Here is a 15,611-nt window from a genome sequence, read left to right as displayed (position 1 = left end):
TTTTTTAATGGTGGGATTTATAGCAAAATTCCCACAAAAATCTCGTCCTCAACACGCTCCCCTGTGCCAGATCCCTACTTTTGGAAAAGCCCCCTGTTTTTTTGGTGTTTGGCTGTTTGGATTTTTGTAATTTTGTTTTTGATATTTTGTGATTTATGAGTTTTGTGTACACTTTTTCATTAATATTGAGTGTTTTTATTTAATTTTAAATGCAAAAGATGGTAGCAGTTGGACCGTCTGATCCTGTCAAAGGCGCCAAGGTAATACACTTTCGTTTTTGTCACTTTCTAATGCAACGTTTTCCATCCCAAGATCTGAATGACTGTTACAACCTCCCCTACCTTGGAACTGAAATACCAAAACCAGAAAGGGAGGCAAAGAAATGCTTCCATATAAACCATGTAGGAAAATTGAACAATACCGTGTATTTGCTGTTGATTCCATATTCCCTGTGACTTTCTCATGTGTAGATGAATAGGTACATGTTGAATAGAACACACATCCGACAGCTTTCTATATTTGTAGGCTCATGATTCATGGACTGGATGTAAAAAAAAATATTGACACAACTCTGCCATGTAGTAGGTATTTACCTATGATATTGATAAAAACATAACATGGATAGCAGTAAGAGTAACCCCCTAGGTGCTAGATGCACAGTTTTATTACTTTCTTTTTTAAATGAACTTTTGAGCATCTTCTCGAGTGTGGACGGAGTTATGATAGGGGTGAAAATGCGTCGAAATGCTTCGTGTAATATACACACTGGCGTGCTCAGGCCAGAACTTGGCCTGGCGCAAACCGTTGTATTGTGTTCTGAGCTTCTGAGATGCGGGAAAAGACCAGTTTAAATCGTGAAGAAGTGTTTCATAAAATAAAAATAAAGTGTTTCACTCAGTGTACTACATCAGTATGGCGTCAGTAACAGAATGAAAGTGTTTAATTAATAATTAAAGCCTTTAGTTGAATTTTAATCAATTAATTAAACGAATAGCCAATCAAATAATTTTCCCAGTCAGTCGACAAAAGTTTTGATAGAATTAAAATTACGATTTTAAAGGCCAGAATATTCTGTACAATTTACGAGGTTTCTTCACAAATTATTTGTTTTCATTTTGGCTAGTAACTATCTGTTTGATAGAATTAAAATTACGATTTTAAAGGCCAGAATATTTTGTACAATTTACGAGGTTTCTTCACAAATTGTTTGTTTTCATTTTGGCTAGTAACTGTCTGTCGTCTGTCCTCATCTAATCCAGATATTAGAGGAATGTATTTTTATTTTTATAGGCACAAGGGTAGTTTTTAGTAGTCTGTTGTGTAATATTTTTCTTCCTCCAAACATCTGAATGTATTTTTATTTTTATAGGCACAAGGGTAGTTTTTAGTAGTCTGTTGTGTAATATTTTTCTTCCTCCAAACATCTGTGTAATAATGGAATTTTATTATGAACAAATTTGGAATTTAATCAGTAGGGACGGCGGCTATACATACATTTTTCTTTTCCTGATGATAAAAGTGAAATCAAGGGGGTTCTTTGAATAAGGAATTGATAATACCTATTATGTACTTAAATATTATATGCCCTATTTATATTTTTACCGAGATAAGTGAATGTTTCTAACATAAATGACACCGGAAAGGACCAAATGCATTGGCTCGCCTGTATTTATCACAACTTGATTCCTTGATTGTAGTACTAGTGAGAGTAAACAAGTGTTGTTTTAGTCATCTGTGTCTGTGAGCGGTAAAAAAAAAAAAAAAAAAAAAGAAAAAATAGATCAAAAATAATAACACTCTATGATCGGTACCTAATCTGTTAATGGTAACTAAAATCATACACTAGGTTCTTCTAAAAGACTAGGAGTACTCTCAGCAATACCTACATAATATACAATAGATCTTAAGTATAGTGATGCTGATGCTCATGAATAGAGAAGATAACAATGTCCTGTTTACTGTGGTGTTTTTGTTTACAAATTCAAATTCCTGACACAACCATTCAGTGAGTTGAGTTTTTGCGGCCCGCCAACTCTCTACCTTGGTCTCTTGCGGCCCTTGGGTGCCCTAAGGTTGGACAACCCTGTTCTAAAAGGAGTACTCTCAGCAATACCTACATAATATACAATAGATCTTAAGCATAGTGATGCTGATGCTCATGAATAGAGAAAATAACAATGTCCTGTTTACTGTGGTGTTTTTGTTTACAACTTCAAATTCCTGACACAACCATTCCGTTTTCTTTAATTATGCTGCAGGTATCTAGGAGCTATCATAATAGGAATGTATTATGACTGTTACAGAACATTACTAGCTCATACTAAGGCATCTAAGAATGTTTCAGTCACCTTAGTTTTACAGGGTGCCTTGAAAAATTCAGTAAAAAAAACCTTTTAATATTGTAAAAAAAGTGATCTGTTTTCATTTTCCCCTATTGATTTTAATTTGTTTTACCAAGTGTTGAAAGCTCTAACTTTTTAAAAAATCAGGTTTGATATAGGGAACATTTGATAACAGAACATTACTAGCTCATACTAAGGCATCTAAGAATGTTTCAGTCACCTTAGTTTTACAGGGTGCCTTGAAAAATTCAGTAAAAAATATCTTTTAATATTGTAAAAAAAAAGTGATCTGTTTTCATTTTCCCCTATTGATTTTAATTTGTTTTACCAAGTGTTGAAAGTTCTAACTTTTTAAAAAATACCTATTTTTAATCAGGTTTGATATAGGGAACTGTAACAATAGAGATTTAGTTGCAACTGGGAAATGGGAGGGACTTATTTTTATCACAACTTATTGAATATTCTAATCAGGGATTAGTTACCTACTTACTAATTCTTTAGTATTATAAATAGAATTAGGTATGAATCATTTTAGTAACTAAGTAGTAAGCACTAGTATAGACAATTTCCCATCACCACAGCCAAGTGAAGATGTGTTAGTTTTCTCCCACTCTCAATTTCCATCGCATAATCTCAACTCGAATAAAAAACAAAATCTTGAAGAATGAGTCATGGGCATATTATGGGCACCAAAACAAACCTTGTTATCATTAAGTACACCAGGCTTGAATTACACAAAGACCAAAGTTTCCCATCACCACAGCCAAGTGAAGATGTGTTAGTTTTCTCCCACTCTCAATTTCCATCGCATAATCTCAACTCGAATAAAAAACAAGAAAATCTTGAAGAATGAGTCATGGGCATATTATAGGCACCAAAGCAAACCTTGTTATCATTAAGTACACCAGGCTTGAATTACACAAAGACCAAAATGTTTGTATCATGAAACATGAGTATTTGATTCAGATCAGATGATGAAATGCATGGATCTGTGAAGACCGACTGGATTTTACCGTATGGAGACAAAGTAGATAACTTTATTATATTTCAAGGTGAGAGAGAGAAAAAACTAGGGACATAGTTAGGTAGTTACTTAGAAAATAAAAGAGATGTCAATGTGGAAACATATCAGATTTCTCTAAGTTTTGTACCTACAGTACTAGCTCTTCCTCATATTGCACCAGAAACAAGATACATATCTATTTATTATTCACTCAATTAAATTATTAATGTTAAGTAAGTATTTGTTATTATTTTTTTTTTTTTTTTTCAACTGTTGTCCACAACGCTGCCCAAGAAACCAGGTTAGCTTTTCAGTCCAAGGATAAAATTTAGAAGGACAAAATATGCTCTTCTTAAAATGAGTGAACAGAAATAAAAAATATGTATAGAAAGGGAATCTGATTCCAATATGTTTTATCTGTTCATGTCAACATGAGTAATTGAAAATACAGGGTGTCATAATGTAACAAAATTATTTTGTCAGGTATTATTGCCCCATTATATCCCATATCCCCACTTGTATTTCTTCTGTATTAATGGAGGCAGACTAGATGTAAAACTACATAGCTTTGCTATACATAAGAACATGAGAAAGTAAAAATGAGGTCACATAGTATAAAACTTGAATCTAGTAAAATTTTGATTTTTTTTCATTTATTTTATAGGTACTTGAAAATTATTATTATTATTTTTTTGCATTTTGAATTTTTGAGTGTCCTGTGCAAATCTTCAATCGATTTTTCCGATACTTTCAGTGGTGAATAACAGCTTAAATAATAAATAATCATGAAGTTAGGTGTCTAAGTGGCCCTTCCAACATAAACAGCCCGGTGTCACATTTGAAAAACAAACACCCTGTACATTGGTATTATTTAGGAAATTCCGAGCAAGAAATGTGCGAGTGATATCAACGTGTGTTATCCATTCATTTCTTATCAGGTTGTCCATATGTGAATAGAGTGAGCAGGAGGGGGGACTCCACAGTCTTATCAGTGGTAAATGTGAAACATCAAATGCTAAGGACTTGATGTGAAGGCAGGGTAGGTTTATATTCTGGGGTCTATTCCTGAAAAAAATGATGATGGGTGTCACATTTGAAAAACAAACACCCTGTACATTGTTATTATTTAGAAAATTCCGAGCAAGAAATGTGCGAGTGATATCAACGTGTATTCTGAGAAAAATTTGCCCAGGGTGGGAATCGAACCCACGACCTAGGAGGTGCAGAGTGCTAGTACAACGCGCTAATGGCTGGCCCTTGCGACGATACAGAGTGTAAATAATATGTACCTACCTAAAACTACCTAAGACCTGACCTGAGTAAACAGTGTAAGGCCGGCCATACACGATGAGTTTTATCTCATGAGATTTAACTCATGAGATATCTCATGAGATAAATCTCATCTGATGCGGTACCACACACGATGAGTTTTCAAGTAAGTTTTCATAAGATCCAGTGGTAAATGTGAAACATCAAATGCTAAGGACTTGATGTGAAGGCAGGGTAGGTTTATATTCTGGGGCCTATTCCTGAAAAAGATGATGATGTGAAATCAGGGTAGGATTATACTGTAGGACCTGTTCTTGAGAAAGATGATGTACCCTACCTTAGAAGTTTTTTTTACGCTTTGTTATATTTGTATCAAGCGTACTGGGAGGCGCTCGGACTTCGAAGCAACAACCCCGCCTACATTAATAAGAGGAAACTGAGTTTTCAGAAAAATAATAAGACAGTTGATTGAAGAAAATAACATTACAAATTTAGTAGGTAGGAAAAAAGTGCAAGTGTAGTAAATTCCATGAACAAATCGCAAAGTTTTTATTAATGGGTAGATGTAGAAAAGTTGTTCACGAACAAATCACAGATATTTTTGTCGATGGTACATCCTGTACAAAGCACACTACGTATCAATATGAGTGGTAAATGTGAAACATCAAATGCTAAGGACTTGATGTGAAGGCAGGGTAGGTTTATATTCTGGGGCCTATTCCTGAAAAAGATGATGTAAAATCAGGGTAGGATTATATTGTGGGACCTGTTCTTGAGAAAGATGATGTACCCTACCTTAGAAGTTTTTTTACGCTTTGTTATATATGTATCAAGCGTACTGGGAGGCGCTCGGAGTTCGAAGCAACAACCCCGCCTACATTAATAACAGGAAACTGAGTTTTCAGAAAAATAATAAGACAGTTGACTGAAGAAAATAACATTACAAATTTAGTAGGTAGGAAAAAAGTGCAAGTGTAGTAAATTCCATGAACAAATCGCTAAGTTTTTATTAATGGGTAGATGTAGAAAAGTTATTCACGAACAAATCACAGATATTTTTGTCGATGGTACATCCTGTACAAAGCACACTACGTATCAATATAAAAACCCCCAAAAAAAAAAAAAAAAAAAAAAAAAAAAAAAAAAAACATTTTCTACTGTCATCACGGCAGTGATGTAATTAGGACCTAGCTTACTGCCTAGTCCATTGACCATTAAGTACACTACAGCCATGACTGTTGTCCATTAAGTATTAAATTAAGTATAGGCATGAGTCAGGTCAGGTCCTAATCAATAGCAACTGGTACTAAGAGAGAAAGTACTAATTGAAAACATTGCACTAAATGATGATGATATGAAATCAGGGTAGGATTATATTGTGGGACCTGTTCTTGAGAAAGATGATGTACCCTACCTTAGAAGTTTTTTTACGTTTTGTTAGATTTGTATCAAGCGTACTGGGAGGCGCTCGGAGTTCGAAGCAACAACACCGCCTACATTAATAACACGAAACTGAGTTTTCAGAAAAATAATAAGACAGTTGACTGAAGAAAATAACATTACAAATTTAGTAGATAGGAAAAAAGTGCAAGTGTAGTAAAGTCCATGAACAAATCCCAAAGTTTTTATTAATGGGTACATGTAGAAAAGTTATTCACGAACAAATCACAGATATTTTTGTCGATGGTACATCCTGTACAAAGCACACTACGTGTCAATATGAGGTCTACACTGAAGTAAGATTGGGACACCCTGTATTAGGAACATATTATCACTATAGTAGAAGTAGAAGAGCATAGAGATTACTCTCATGTTTCATAGAAAATTACTAGCAGTACTGGAATGTCCATAATGATAATCTCATACGGTCTCCTTTTACCAACCTAACTCATCTAATCCAAGTGGTTAACGTGCTTGTTTTATTTCTCCGATTTAGTGTTTAATTTTCATTTTATTTTTCAATTCAATTGATTTCATTTGTAATTTTGTAAATTGTAAATCTTTATTGTCATAAATATGTGAATACATTAGGTACAAACATTAAAGTAATTAGATTGTATTTGATTGTAGATGTATTGGATGAATTTTTCCCCACTACTTTGGTCAGGACAAAAAGTGTTTTTCCCGAGTCAACATTGACTTCTAAGGAAAACGGTCTAGGTTTTTTTTTGTCGATTGAGTTATTCAGATTTTGCCCTTATTAATATTTATTTTAAGTTTCAATAATCCTGATTAAACCGTTGTATTGTGTTCTGAGCTTCTGAGATGCGGGAAAAGACCAGTTTAAGTCGTGAAGAAGTGTTTCATAAAATAAAAATAAAGTGTTTCACTCAGTGTACTACATCAGTATGGCGTCAGTAACAGAATGAAAGTGTTTAATTAATAATTAAAGCTTTTAGTTGAATTTTAATCAATTAATTAAACGAATAGCCAATCAAAGAATTTTCCCAGTCAGTCGACAAAAGTTTTGATAGAATTAAAATTACGATTTTAAAGGCCAGAATATTTTGTACAATTTACGAGGTTTCTTCACAAATTGTTTGTTTTCATTTTGGCCAGTAACTATCTGTCGTCTGTCCTCATCTAATCCAGTTATTAGAGGAATGTACGCGCTTGCGGTGCGCCAGCAAGAACTGTTGCAATGCAGTCGAGTGAACAGTGAACATCAATTGCAAAAGAAATTGGGAATTAAATGTTGTTGTTGTTGTTATTGTTTTAGCGGATTTACCTTTAGCCGAATGGTAATGACAGAAAAAAAGAAGGCAGAATTAAATGTTCAATCCCGCCGGTTATCGAACCCTGTCCTCCGACTTCTTGGATCAGAATGATAACCACTACAATAATTAATCATAGCAACATGAGCTCATGAGTAGTGCAATGTTTCCAATTAGTACTTTCTCTCTTAGTACCAGTTGCTATTGATTAGGACCTGACTCATGCCTATACTTAATGGACAACAGTCATGGCTGTAGTGTACTTTAATGGTCAATGGACTAGGCAGTAAGCTAGGTCGTAATCACATCACTGCCGTGATGACGGTAGAAAATGTTAATTATAAAGAGACACAATACTTCCCATTTAGGTGCTGGGTCAACACGAGAACACCAGAAAGTAACCAGTTGAAATATTTGCAATCGAAAAACGAGTGCAATTTTTTGTCGATGGTGGGGTTCGAACCCGGGACCTTCTGCATGGCAAGTAAGTGCGTTACCACTGGACCAACCGTGCCCTTCCTCTTAACTTATCTAATATTATAGGATATACGGCGGAGTGACCAACTTTCTTAAGTCAGCAGCGATAGCAAGTTGAAAGTATGTACAAGTTTAACATGGATCAAAACAAAGTTGTGGTTAAGTTATCCGGATTGATGAACATTGACCATCTGGGAATCATGTGAAGGCTGGATCAAGTGGAGGGTAAAACCCGGGTTTTACTTACCTTGAACTTTTGCAATTCACTCTTGGAGATCGTATCTGCCTTGGCAATGATAGGAATGATGTTCACTTTAGAATCCAACTTCTTCATGCATACCAGATCTAGTGACTTTAAACTGGAATCAAATAAACAAAACCAAGTTAAACAAACCCCATACAAATATGAAATGATCTAGGATTGCAAAGGCTATTCATTCAACTCTAGAAATCAATTACAAAAAGAGCTCCACCGAAGATACCAAAAGCCTGATAGGGACCAAAATCTAATGAACAAAAAACATCTTTTACATAATTAACTTGCTTGCGAAGTTTTATCAAAATCGGACAAACTGTTTGAAAGTTATGGTGAAACAAAAAGTTTGCCCCGGGCGAAAATCGAACCCGCGCCTAAACACTACCTTCCAGGCTAATTAGGTTGGTGACACTTGGCCTTAATGTTTTAATTACAATTAACATTTTCTACCGTCATCACGGCAGGATGTGATTAGGACCTAGCTTACTGCCTAGTCCATTGACCATTAAAGTACACTACAGCCATGACTGTTGTCCATTAAGTATAGGCATGAGTCAGGTCCTAATCAATAGCAACTGGTACTAAGAGAGAAAGTACTAATTGAAAACATTCATGAGCTCATGTTGCTATGATTAATTATTGTAGTGGTTATCGTTCTGATCCAAGAAGTCGGAGGACAGGGTTCGATAACCGGCGGGATTGAACATTTAATTCTGCCTTCTTTTTTCTGTCATTACCATTCGGCTAAAGGTAAATCCGCTAAAACAATAACAACAACAAGATTTAATTCCCAATTTCTTTTGCAATTGATGTTCACTGTTCACTCGACTGCATTGCAACAGTTCTTGCTGGCGCACCGCAAGCGCGTAGTTGGTATCCTAACAGGTGACCAATCGCGTGCTGGTGGCATCCCGGCTCCATTCAGGCTGGATGTAACATTATTGTTCACACCAGCTCTTGAAAAGAACTCTGCTGTGTAACATTAATGATCACACAAGAAATGTCAATGTGAACAAAAAATGTTACACACGGCAGTTAAAGTGTTAAGTTTGTCCGACCACATAATAATGGAGCTCTAAGGGTTAGGTGGTAGAGAACGCCCAAGGCGTTAACCTCGCCTAGTGGTTGCCTTCCACTCAAGAGCCTATTATTATCATTATTATTTGGAGCCCTAAAACTGATATTTCCACCCATTTTCCACTTCTTTTGAAAAGAAAATTTGGACCGATTGCAATACTGTCCATCTGTCCATGCGTAGTTTAGGTTCCCGAGAAATGAGGAGTGCATACTCAGAGTCCTTTGTAGAATAGGACTCAGGCCCACGTTCCATTAAAAAGCCCTTCGTATTTCGCACTTCGTTAAAGTTATGATTTATTTTTTATGACGTAATATTACACAAGAAAGACCTTTGAAAAGGGTACTTTCCCTGGGACCTAGGGTTCAAACCCGCAACCTAGAGTTCCTTTTCTTTGATTTTCATCATTCATTGGGTGGAGGAGCTCATGTAAGTGAGAACCCTACCAATAGAAATAAAGCCCCTAATAATAATAATTTTATTTGTCTTGTATTTACAGAGAGGAGCACACCACTTACCAACCAACCGTGCTGTTCAAGAGGACCAGGCATCATAAGGGTTCTATCTATGTGAACATCACACGACTTTCCTTATCCTACTGAATGATGCTTATTTGGGTGTTCTCCTAACCTAACTTTTACAATATCTCTAACCGTGTAGTCGGTATAGCTGAAAACCGCCAAAAAAACGGTCCAAAACCGCTAAAAAGCGGTCAAAATACCGCCGACCGTAGCACCTATCTCAACTAAACGTTTTGTGGTACATCCTTGTCACATTTGTGAACTACATACCAAATTTCAAGTCTCTAGCTCATACCATTCCCGAGATATTGTTAAATTACACCGAAAACCGCCAAAAAATTTTTGGGTCGTTCTCGGAACGGCTGGCTTTTTTCCATCCTGTCCTCCTCTCTTCGATTTCGGGACGGTAAGACCTCCGCCTCCGTTAAAAGTTCTCTCTATCAAACCTCTTGAGGGGGAAAAAAAAGAAACAAACAAATGCTTCTGAAATATTCATTTTCAAATTGCAATGACCTATTTATTACATTTTATTAATTTAAAAGTTAAATAGGATCAAAATGAGGAATGAACATAAATGTCTATTTGAGAGAAAACCTAGATTAGGATAAACAATACAAGATAAAACACAAAATATACGTAAATCATAAACAATAGATAGCAAATGAGGCAAATGGGATGATTTGTTACAAATAATAAATGCATTATATTCAGGAATGTGACAGATAGGTGAGTGGACGTAAAAAGTTTAATATGTCGGGTCTAAAAAGGAAGCAATATTAAGGAGCTATACCTACGATAAGACCATAGCAGTTACAGTTCCCTCTGTCAAACCTTTTTTTTTTTAAAAAAAAAGGAGCTATAACACTGAGGGAACATGTCGCATGTTGCAGTGAAGAATGTTTCAAGGCAACAAGTAGCATGCTCCTGCTCCAATACCATATCAATCCAATACCAAAAGCATGCTACATGTTATACTTGTACATGTTACCTCAGTGTAATTGAGCCTTTTTTTTTTTTTCGCTGCGCTGGAAAAAAGGGGTTAGGAAAATAGACAGACAATAAATTCGCGGGACACAATAAAGTTGTTGTTTTTTTTTCCTGTAAGGTGTTTTAACTCTAGCTACTGGGTCGTTCGCGCCTACTCCTCAGGTGGGCATCAATATCTTTTGCAAAAGAAATCATCCAACCATTCTTCTCTTTTTTTTTTTTTCGCTGCGCTGGAAAAAAGGGGTTAGGAAAATAGACAGACAATAAATTCGCGGGACACAATAAAGTTGTTGTTTTTTCCTGTAAGGTGCTTTAACTCTAGCTACTGGGTCGTTCGCGCCTACTTCAGGTGGGCATCAATATCTTTTGCAAAAGAAATCATCTAACCATTCTTCTCCTTTCTCTCCCCAGGGGACCTGACGATGCCTCTGCCCAGCGTGGTGGTAGCGTCGCACTCGGACAAGGTCATCTCTGCCCGGTGGCACCCGTCTGAATTCTCCTTCCTGAGCACCTCAGCCGACAAGACTGCAACCCTGTGGGCGCTTCCCCCGGTGTAAACCAGGGAGCCCGCCTCTATATTCCACGAGGTGACTGTCTCCAGACTAGAGATGGGTGAAGAGTGATGGTGGGTTTCACCAATGATTAATGAGAGATTTCACTGATGGGAGAATTTTCAATGATCCAAAAAGCAGTTTTTACTATCCAAAAAAGAGTAGTTTTTTTTAAAAATTAATTTTGGGATGATTTAAAACTCCTTTTTGGATCAATAATTTTTTTCCCATTGGTGACATCTCTCATTAAGTCATTGGTAAAACCTACCCCATGAATGAGTTGTAAAAAATAACTATTCAGTGGACGATTCAGTCAGTGAGTCTGATTCTAAAACATGAAACTCCAATAAGGCAGGATCTGACTCATTAAATGAGTTATTTACTAAAGACTAGTTCTTTTTTAATAACTCACTCTGGGTGAATTTCACGAAAATATTTTTAAACCCCCTAGAAGGTTTGTTAAGCTAACAGTCTGATAAGTTCAAGTGATCTGTATAGGCTTAACAGGACTGTTAAACTAACAGGCTGTTAAGTTCCATATAATTTGTATGGGCTTAACAGGACTGTTAATCTAACGGGCTGTTTGGGGCTAAAAACGAGGTTGATGGAACCCACCCTCACTCTTCAACACATCTTTAGTAAAGAAATTAGTCCTTCGTGGAACCCCCTGCACGCGACCCAATATACCAAAAAAATTAAAAAAAAAAAAAAAAAAAAAAAAGAATCAGCCAGCTTAGCTTGGAAGGTAGCACGCCTGCCTTGTAAGCGTCCAAGTTGTAAGCGCTAGGTCGCGGGTTCGATTCCTACACTAGACGAACTTTCAAATGATCGTTCTCGGAACGACTGGCTTTTTTCCATCCTGGCCTCCTCTCTTCGATTTCGGGACGGTAAGACCTCCGCCTCCGTTAAAAGTTCTCTCTATCAAACCTCTTGAGGAAAAAAACAAAAAAAAAAAAAAAAAAAACAAACAAACAAAACAAACAAATGCTTCTGAAATATTCATTTTCAAATAGCAATGACCTATTTATTACATTTTATTAATTTAAAAGTTAAATAGGATCAAAATGAGGAATGAACATAAATTTCTATTTGAGAGAAAACCTAGATTAGGATAAACAATACAAGATAAAACACAAAATATACGTAAATCATAAACAATACCTAGATAGCAAATGAGGCAAATGGGATAATTTGTTACAAATAATGAATGCATTATATTCAGGAATGTGACAGATGGGTGAGTGAACGTAAAAAGTTTAATATGTCGGGAACTACCAAAAATAAAGGAAAAATGTTAATAAATAGTCTGGTACTGCCTATGGCATCCTATGTACAAGGGTTTGAAAAAATAATCTTACGGCAGTTGTCTTTGAACTGTTAGGTTACATTAAATAATATTAATTGTAATCGTTTGATTAGTAAGGTGAATTGTATGTGCTGTGGTTTTTATGAGTACCATAGATTTTTTTTTTCCAGAAGCTATTATTCCTAGTATTCTTCGCTTTAAAAGTACTTCAAGGGTACTTCCGCTCAGGTGTAGGATGATTTTGGGCAGTCTTTTTCCGGTGTTGATGTAGGGCAGGTAGTCCCAACCAAAACGTGTTTTGGCACTAAAATCTGACCATCGAAAATTTGACCCGATTACATTACTTTCCTTTCTATAGGATAAGGAAAGTAAAAAGGGGTAGACCAAAGATGCGATGGAAAGATAAAGTCAATGAAGATCTGAGAGAGAAAGGATGGCGCAGAGGAGAAGCCCTAAACAGAGGATTGTGGAGAAGGAGAATTAAAGACGGAAATTTCGACCCCATATAGAAATGGGACAAGGTTTGGCGAAAAAAGACTAGATCCAATCAAAGACCTTGAAAAAATTGGTCCTATAGTAAAAGTTTAAACTCGATTCAAGAAATGGAGACCGTATATCCTGTGTTATAGCATGTCTCTTACCTCTTCCAATCTCTTCTTCCTATAGAGCTCGTAGTGTCGGCAGTGAGTTTTCTCTCGCATATCCTCCATGTTAGTTCTGATGAGCATTTCTCGTAGCTTGACGAAATCACAATGGCCTTCGTTCTCCACTGAAAATTAAAAACAAAATTACAATCATCTCTACAGGTGCCTAGAGCTCATTTTTCACGAGTTATTAAGTACAGTTAGACACGACACGCTTAGCCCAGTGGTAACGTGCTTGCTTGCCATTCAGAAGGTCCCGGGTTCGAATCCCACTAGAGAAAAATTGCACTCGTATTTCGATAGCAAATATTTCAACGGGTTACTTCTTGGTGTGCTTGTGTTGACCCAGCATCTAAATGGAAAGTGTCTCTTCTCGCCCATTTGATAAGGGATATAATACCACAGGAATCTAATGTCGCAGCTGTTTTATAACTACGAAATAAAAACGGTGAGAAAACACTCTTTTTCTTCTTCTTCTTCTTCTTCTTCTTCTTCTTCTTCTTCTTCTTCCTCTTCTTCCTCTTCTTCTTCTTCCTCTTCTTCTTCTTCTTCTTCTTCTTCTTCTTCTTCTTCTTCTTCTTCTTCTTCCTCTTCTTCCTCTTCTTCTTCTTCCTCTTCTTCTTCTTCCAACCCGTTGAAATATTTGCAATCGAAAAACGAGTACAAATTTTTGTCGATGGTGGGATTCGAACCCGGGACCTTCTGCATGGCAAGAATGTTGAGAGAGTGGAAGTGAGGGGGAGAAGAGGGCGAGGTAGACCGAAGACAAGGTGGAAAGATTGTGTGAATCAAGGACCTGAGGGAGAAGAATTAATCAGGATATGAGGTACACAATAGGGCTGCCTGGAAGAGACTGACAAGAAACGCCGACAGTAGGAAAAGGCTAGGAAGAAGAAGAAGAAGAAGAAGAAGAAGAAGAAGAAGAAGAAGAAGAAGAAGAAGAAAAAGAGTGTTTTCTCGCCGTTTTTATTTCGTAGTTATAAAACAGCTGCGACATTAGACTCTTGTGGTATTATATCCCTTATCAAATGGGCGAGAAGAGACACTTTCCATTTAGGTGCTGGGTCAACACAAGCACACCAAAAAGTAACCCGTTGAAATATTTGCTATCGAAATACGTGTGCAATTTTTCTCTAGTGGGATTCGAACCCGGGACCTTCTGCATGGCAAGCAAGCACGTTACCACTGGGCTAAGCGTGTCGTGTCTAACTGTACTTAATAACTCGTAAAAAAATGAGCTCCAGGCACCTCTAGAGATGATTGTAATTTTGTTTTTAATTTTCAGTGGAGAACGAAGGCCATTGTGATTTCGTCAAGCTACGAGAAATGCTCATCAGAACTAACATGGAGGATATGCGAGAGAAAACTCACTGCCGACACTACGAGCTCTATAGGAAGAAGAGATTGGAAGAGGTAAGAGACATGCTAAAACACAGACATAACAGAACTAACATGGAGGATATGCGAGAGAAAACTCACTGCCGACACTACGAGCTCTATAGGAAGAAGAGATTGGAAGAAGTAAGAGACATGCTATAACACAGGATATACGGTCTCCATTTAAATGGGTTTCTTCAAATTAAATTGATCCCAAGGGCAAGGCAATGCCTAAACCCTTGACAAATGGAGTGTGCCTGAAGGCATGTGATGTGTTCCAATCCACTCAATCCAACTTGAATCACTCGACTTGAATCGAGTTTAAACTTTTACTATAGGACAAATTTTTTCAAGGTCTTTGATTGGATCTAGTCTTTTTTCGCTAAACCTTGTCCCATTTCTATTATGGGGTCGACATTTCCGTCTTTAATTCTCCTTCTCCACAATCCTCTGTCTAGGGCTTCCCCTCTGCGCCATCCTTTCTCTCTCAGATCTTCATTGACTTTATCTTTCCATCGCATCTTTGGTCTGCCCTTTTTAACTTTCCTTATCCTATAGGAAGGAAAGTAATGTAATCGGGTCAAATTTTCGATGGTCAGATTTTGATGCCAAAACACGTTTTGAGGTCCCTAGAGCCTAAATCCAAGTTTCAGCCATTGGTCCTTGTGTGTGTCTGCCTGTAAACAAAATATCTCGAGAACGTTAAGAGCTAGAGACTTGAAAGTTGGTATGTATCTTTCAAATGTGACAAGGTGCTCTCCACTCCAACTCTGTATTTTTCCACCGAAGTTCAATGCGACACGAAACTTTTGGTTGAGATCGGTGCAACGCTTGGCGGCATTTTACCGCTTTTTGGCGGTTTTCGGTGTAATTTAACAATATCTCGGGAACGGTATAAGCTAAAGACTTGAAATTTGGAATGTAGTTCACAAATGTGACAAGGATGCAACACAAAACGTTTGGTTAAATAGGTGCTGCGGTTGGCGGTATTTCGACCGCTTTTTGGCGGTTTTCAGCTATACTGACTAAACGGTTAGAGATATTGTAAATGTTACAACAGAACACCCAAATAAGCACCATTCAATAGGA

The 15,611-nt window shown here is 36.9% G+C and overlaps 1 protein-coding gene across 1 annotated transcript in view; it reads right to left on the bottom strand.

Annotated features, from left to right (window-relative positions):
* The window catches only part of LOC103506190 (septin-2), a gene marked incomplete in the record, with an annotated part of 26,330 nt that overhangs the window by 5,221 nt on the left and 5,498 nt on the right, over positions 1–15,611 (bottom strand). The window contains 4 exon segments of the mRNA XM_008470576.2: positions 342–348; positions 8,053–8,164; positions 11,061–11,239; positions 13,143–13,270. Of these exon segments, the coding sequence (XP_008468798.2) occupies positions 342–348; positions 8,053–8,164; positions 11,061–11,239; positions 13,143–13,270 (426 nt within the window).

This window comes from Diaphorina citri, unplaced genomic scaffold (genome assembly GCF_000475195.1).
Source record: "Diaphorina citri unplaced genomic scaffold, Diaci psyllid genome assembly version 1.1 scaffold221, whole genome shotgun sequence".
NCBI classification, from domain to species: Eukaryota; Metazoa; Arthropoda; class Insecta; order Hemiptera; family Psyllidae; genus Diaphorina; species Diaphorina citri.
This window is presented reverse-complemented; position numbering and strand designations above follow the sequence as displayed.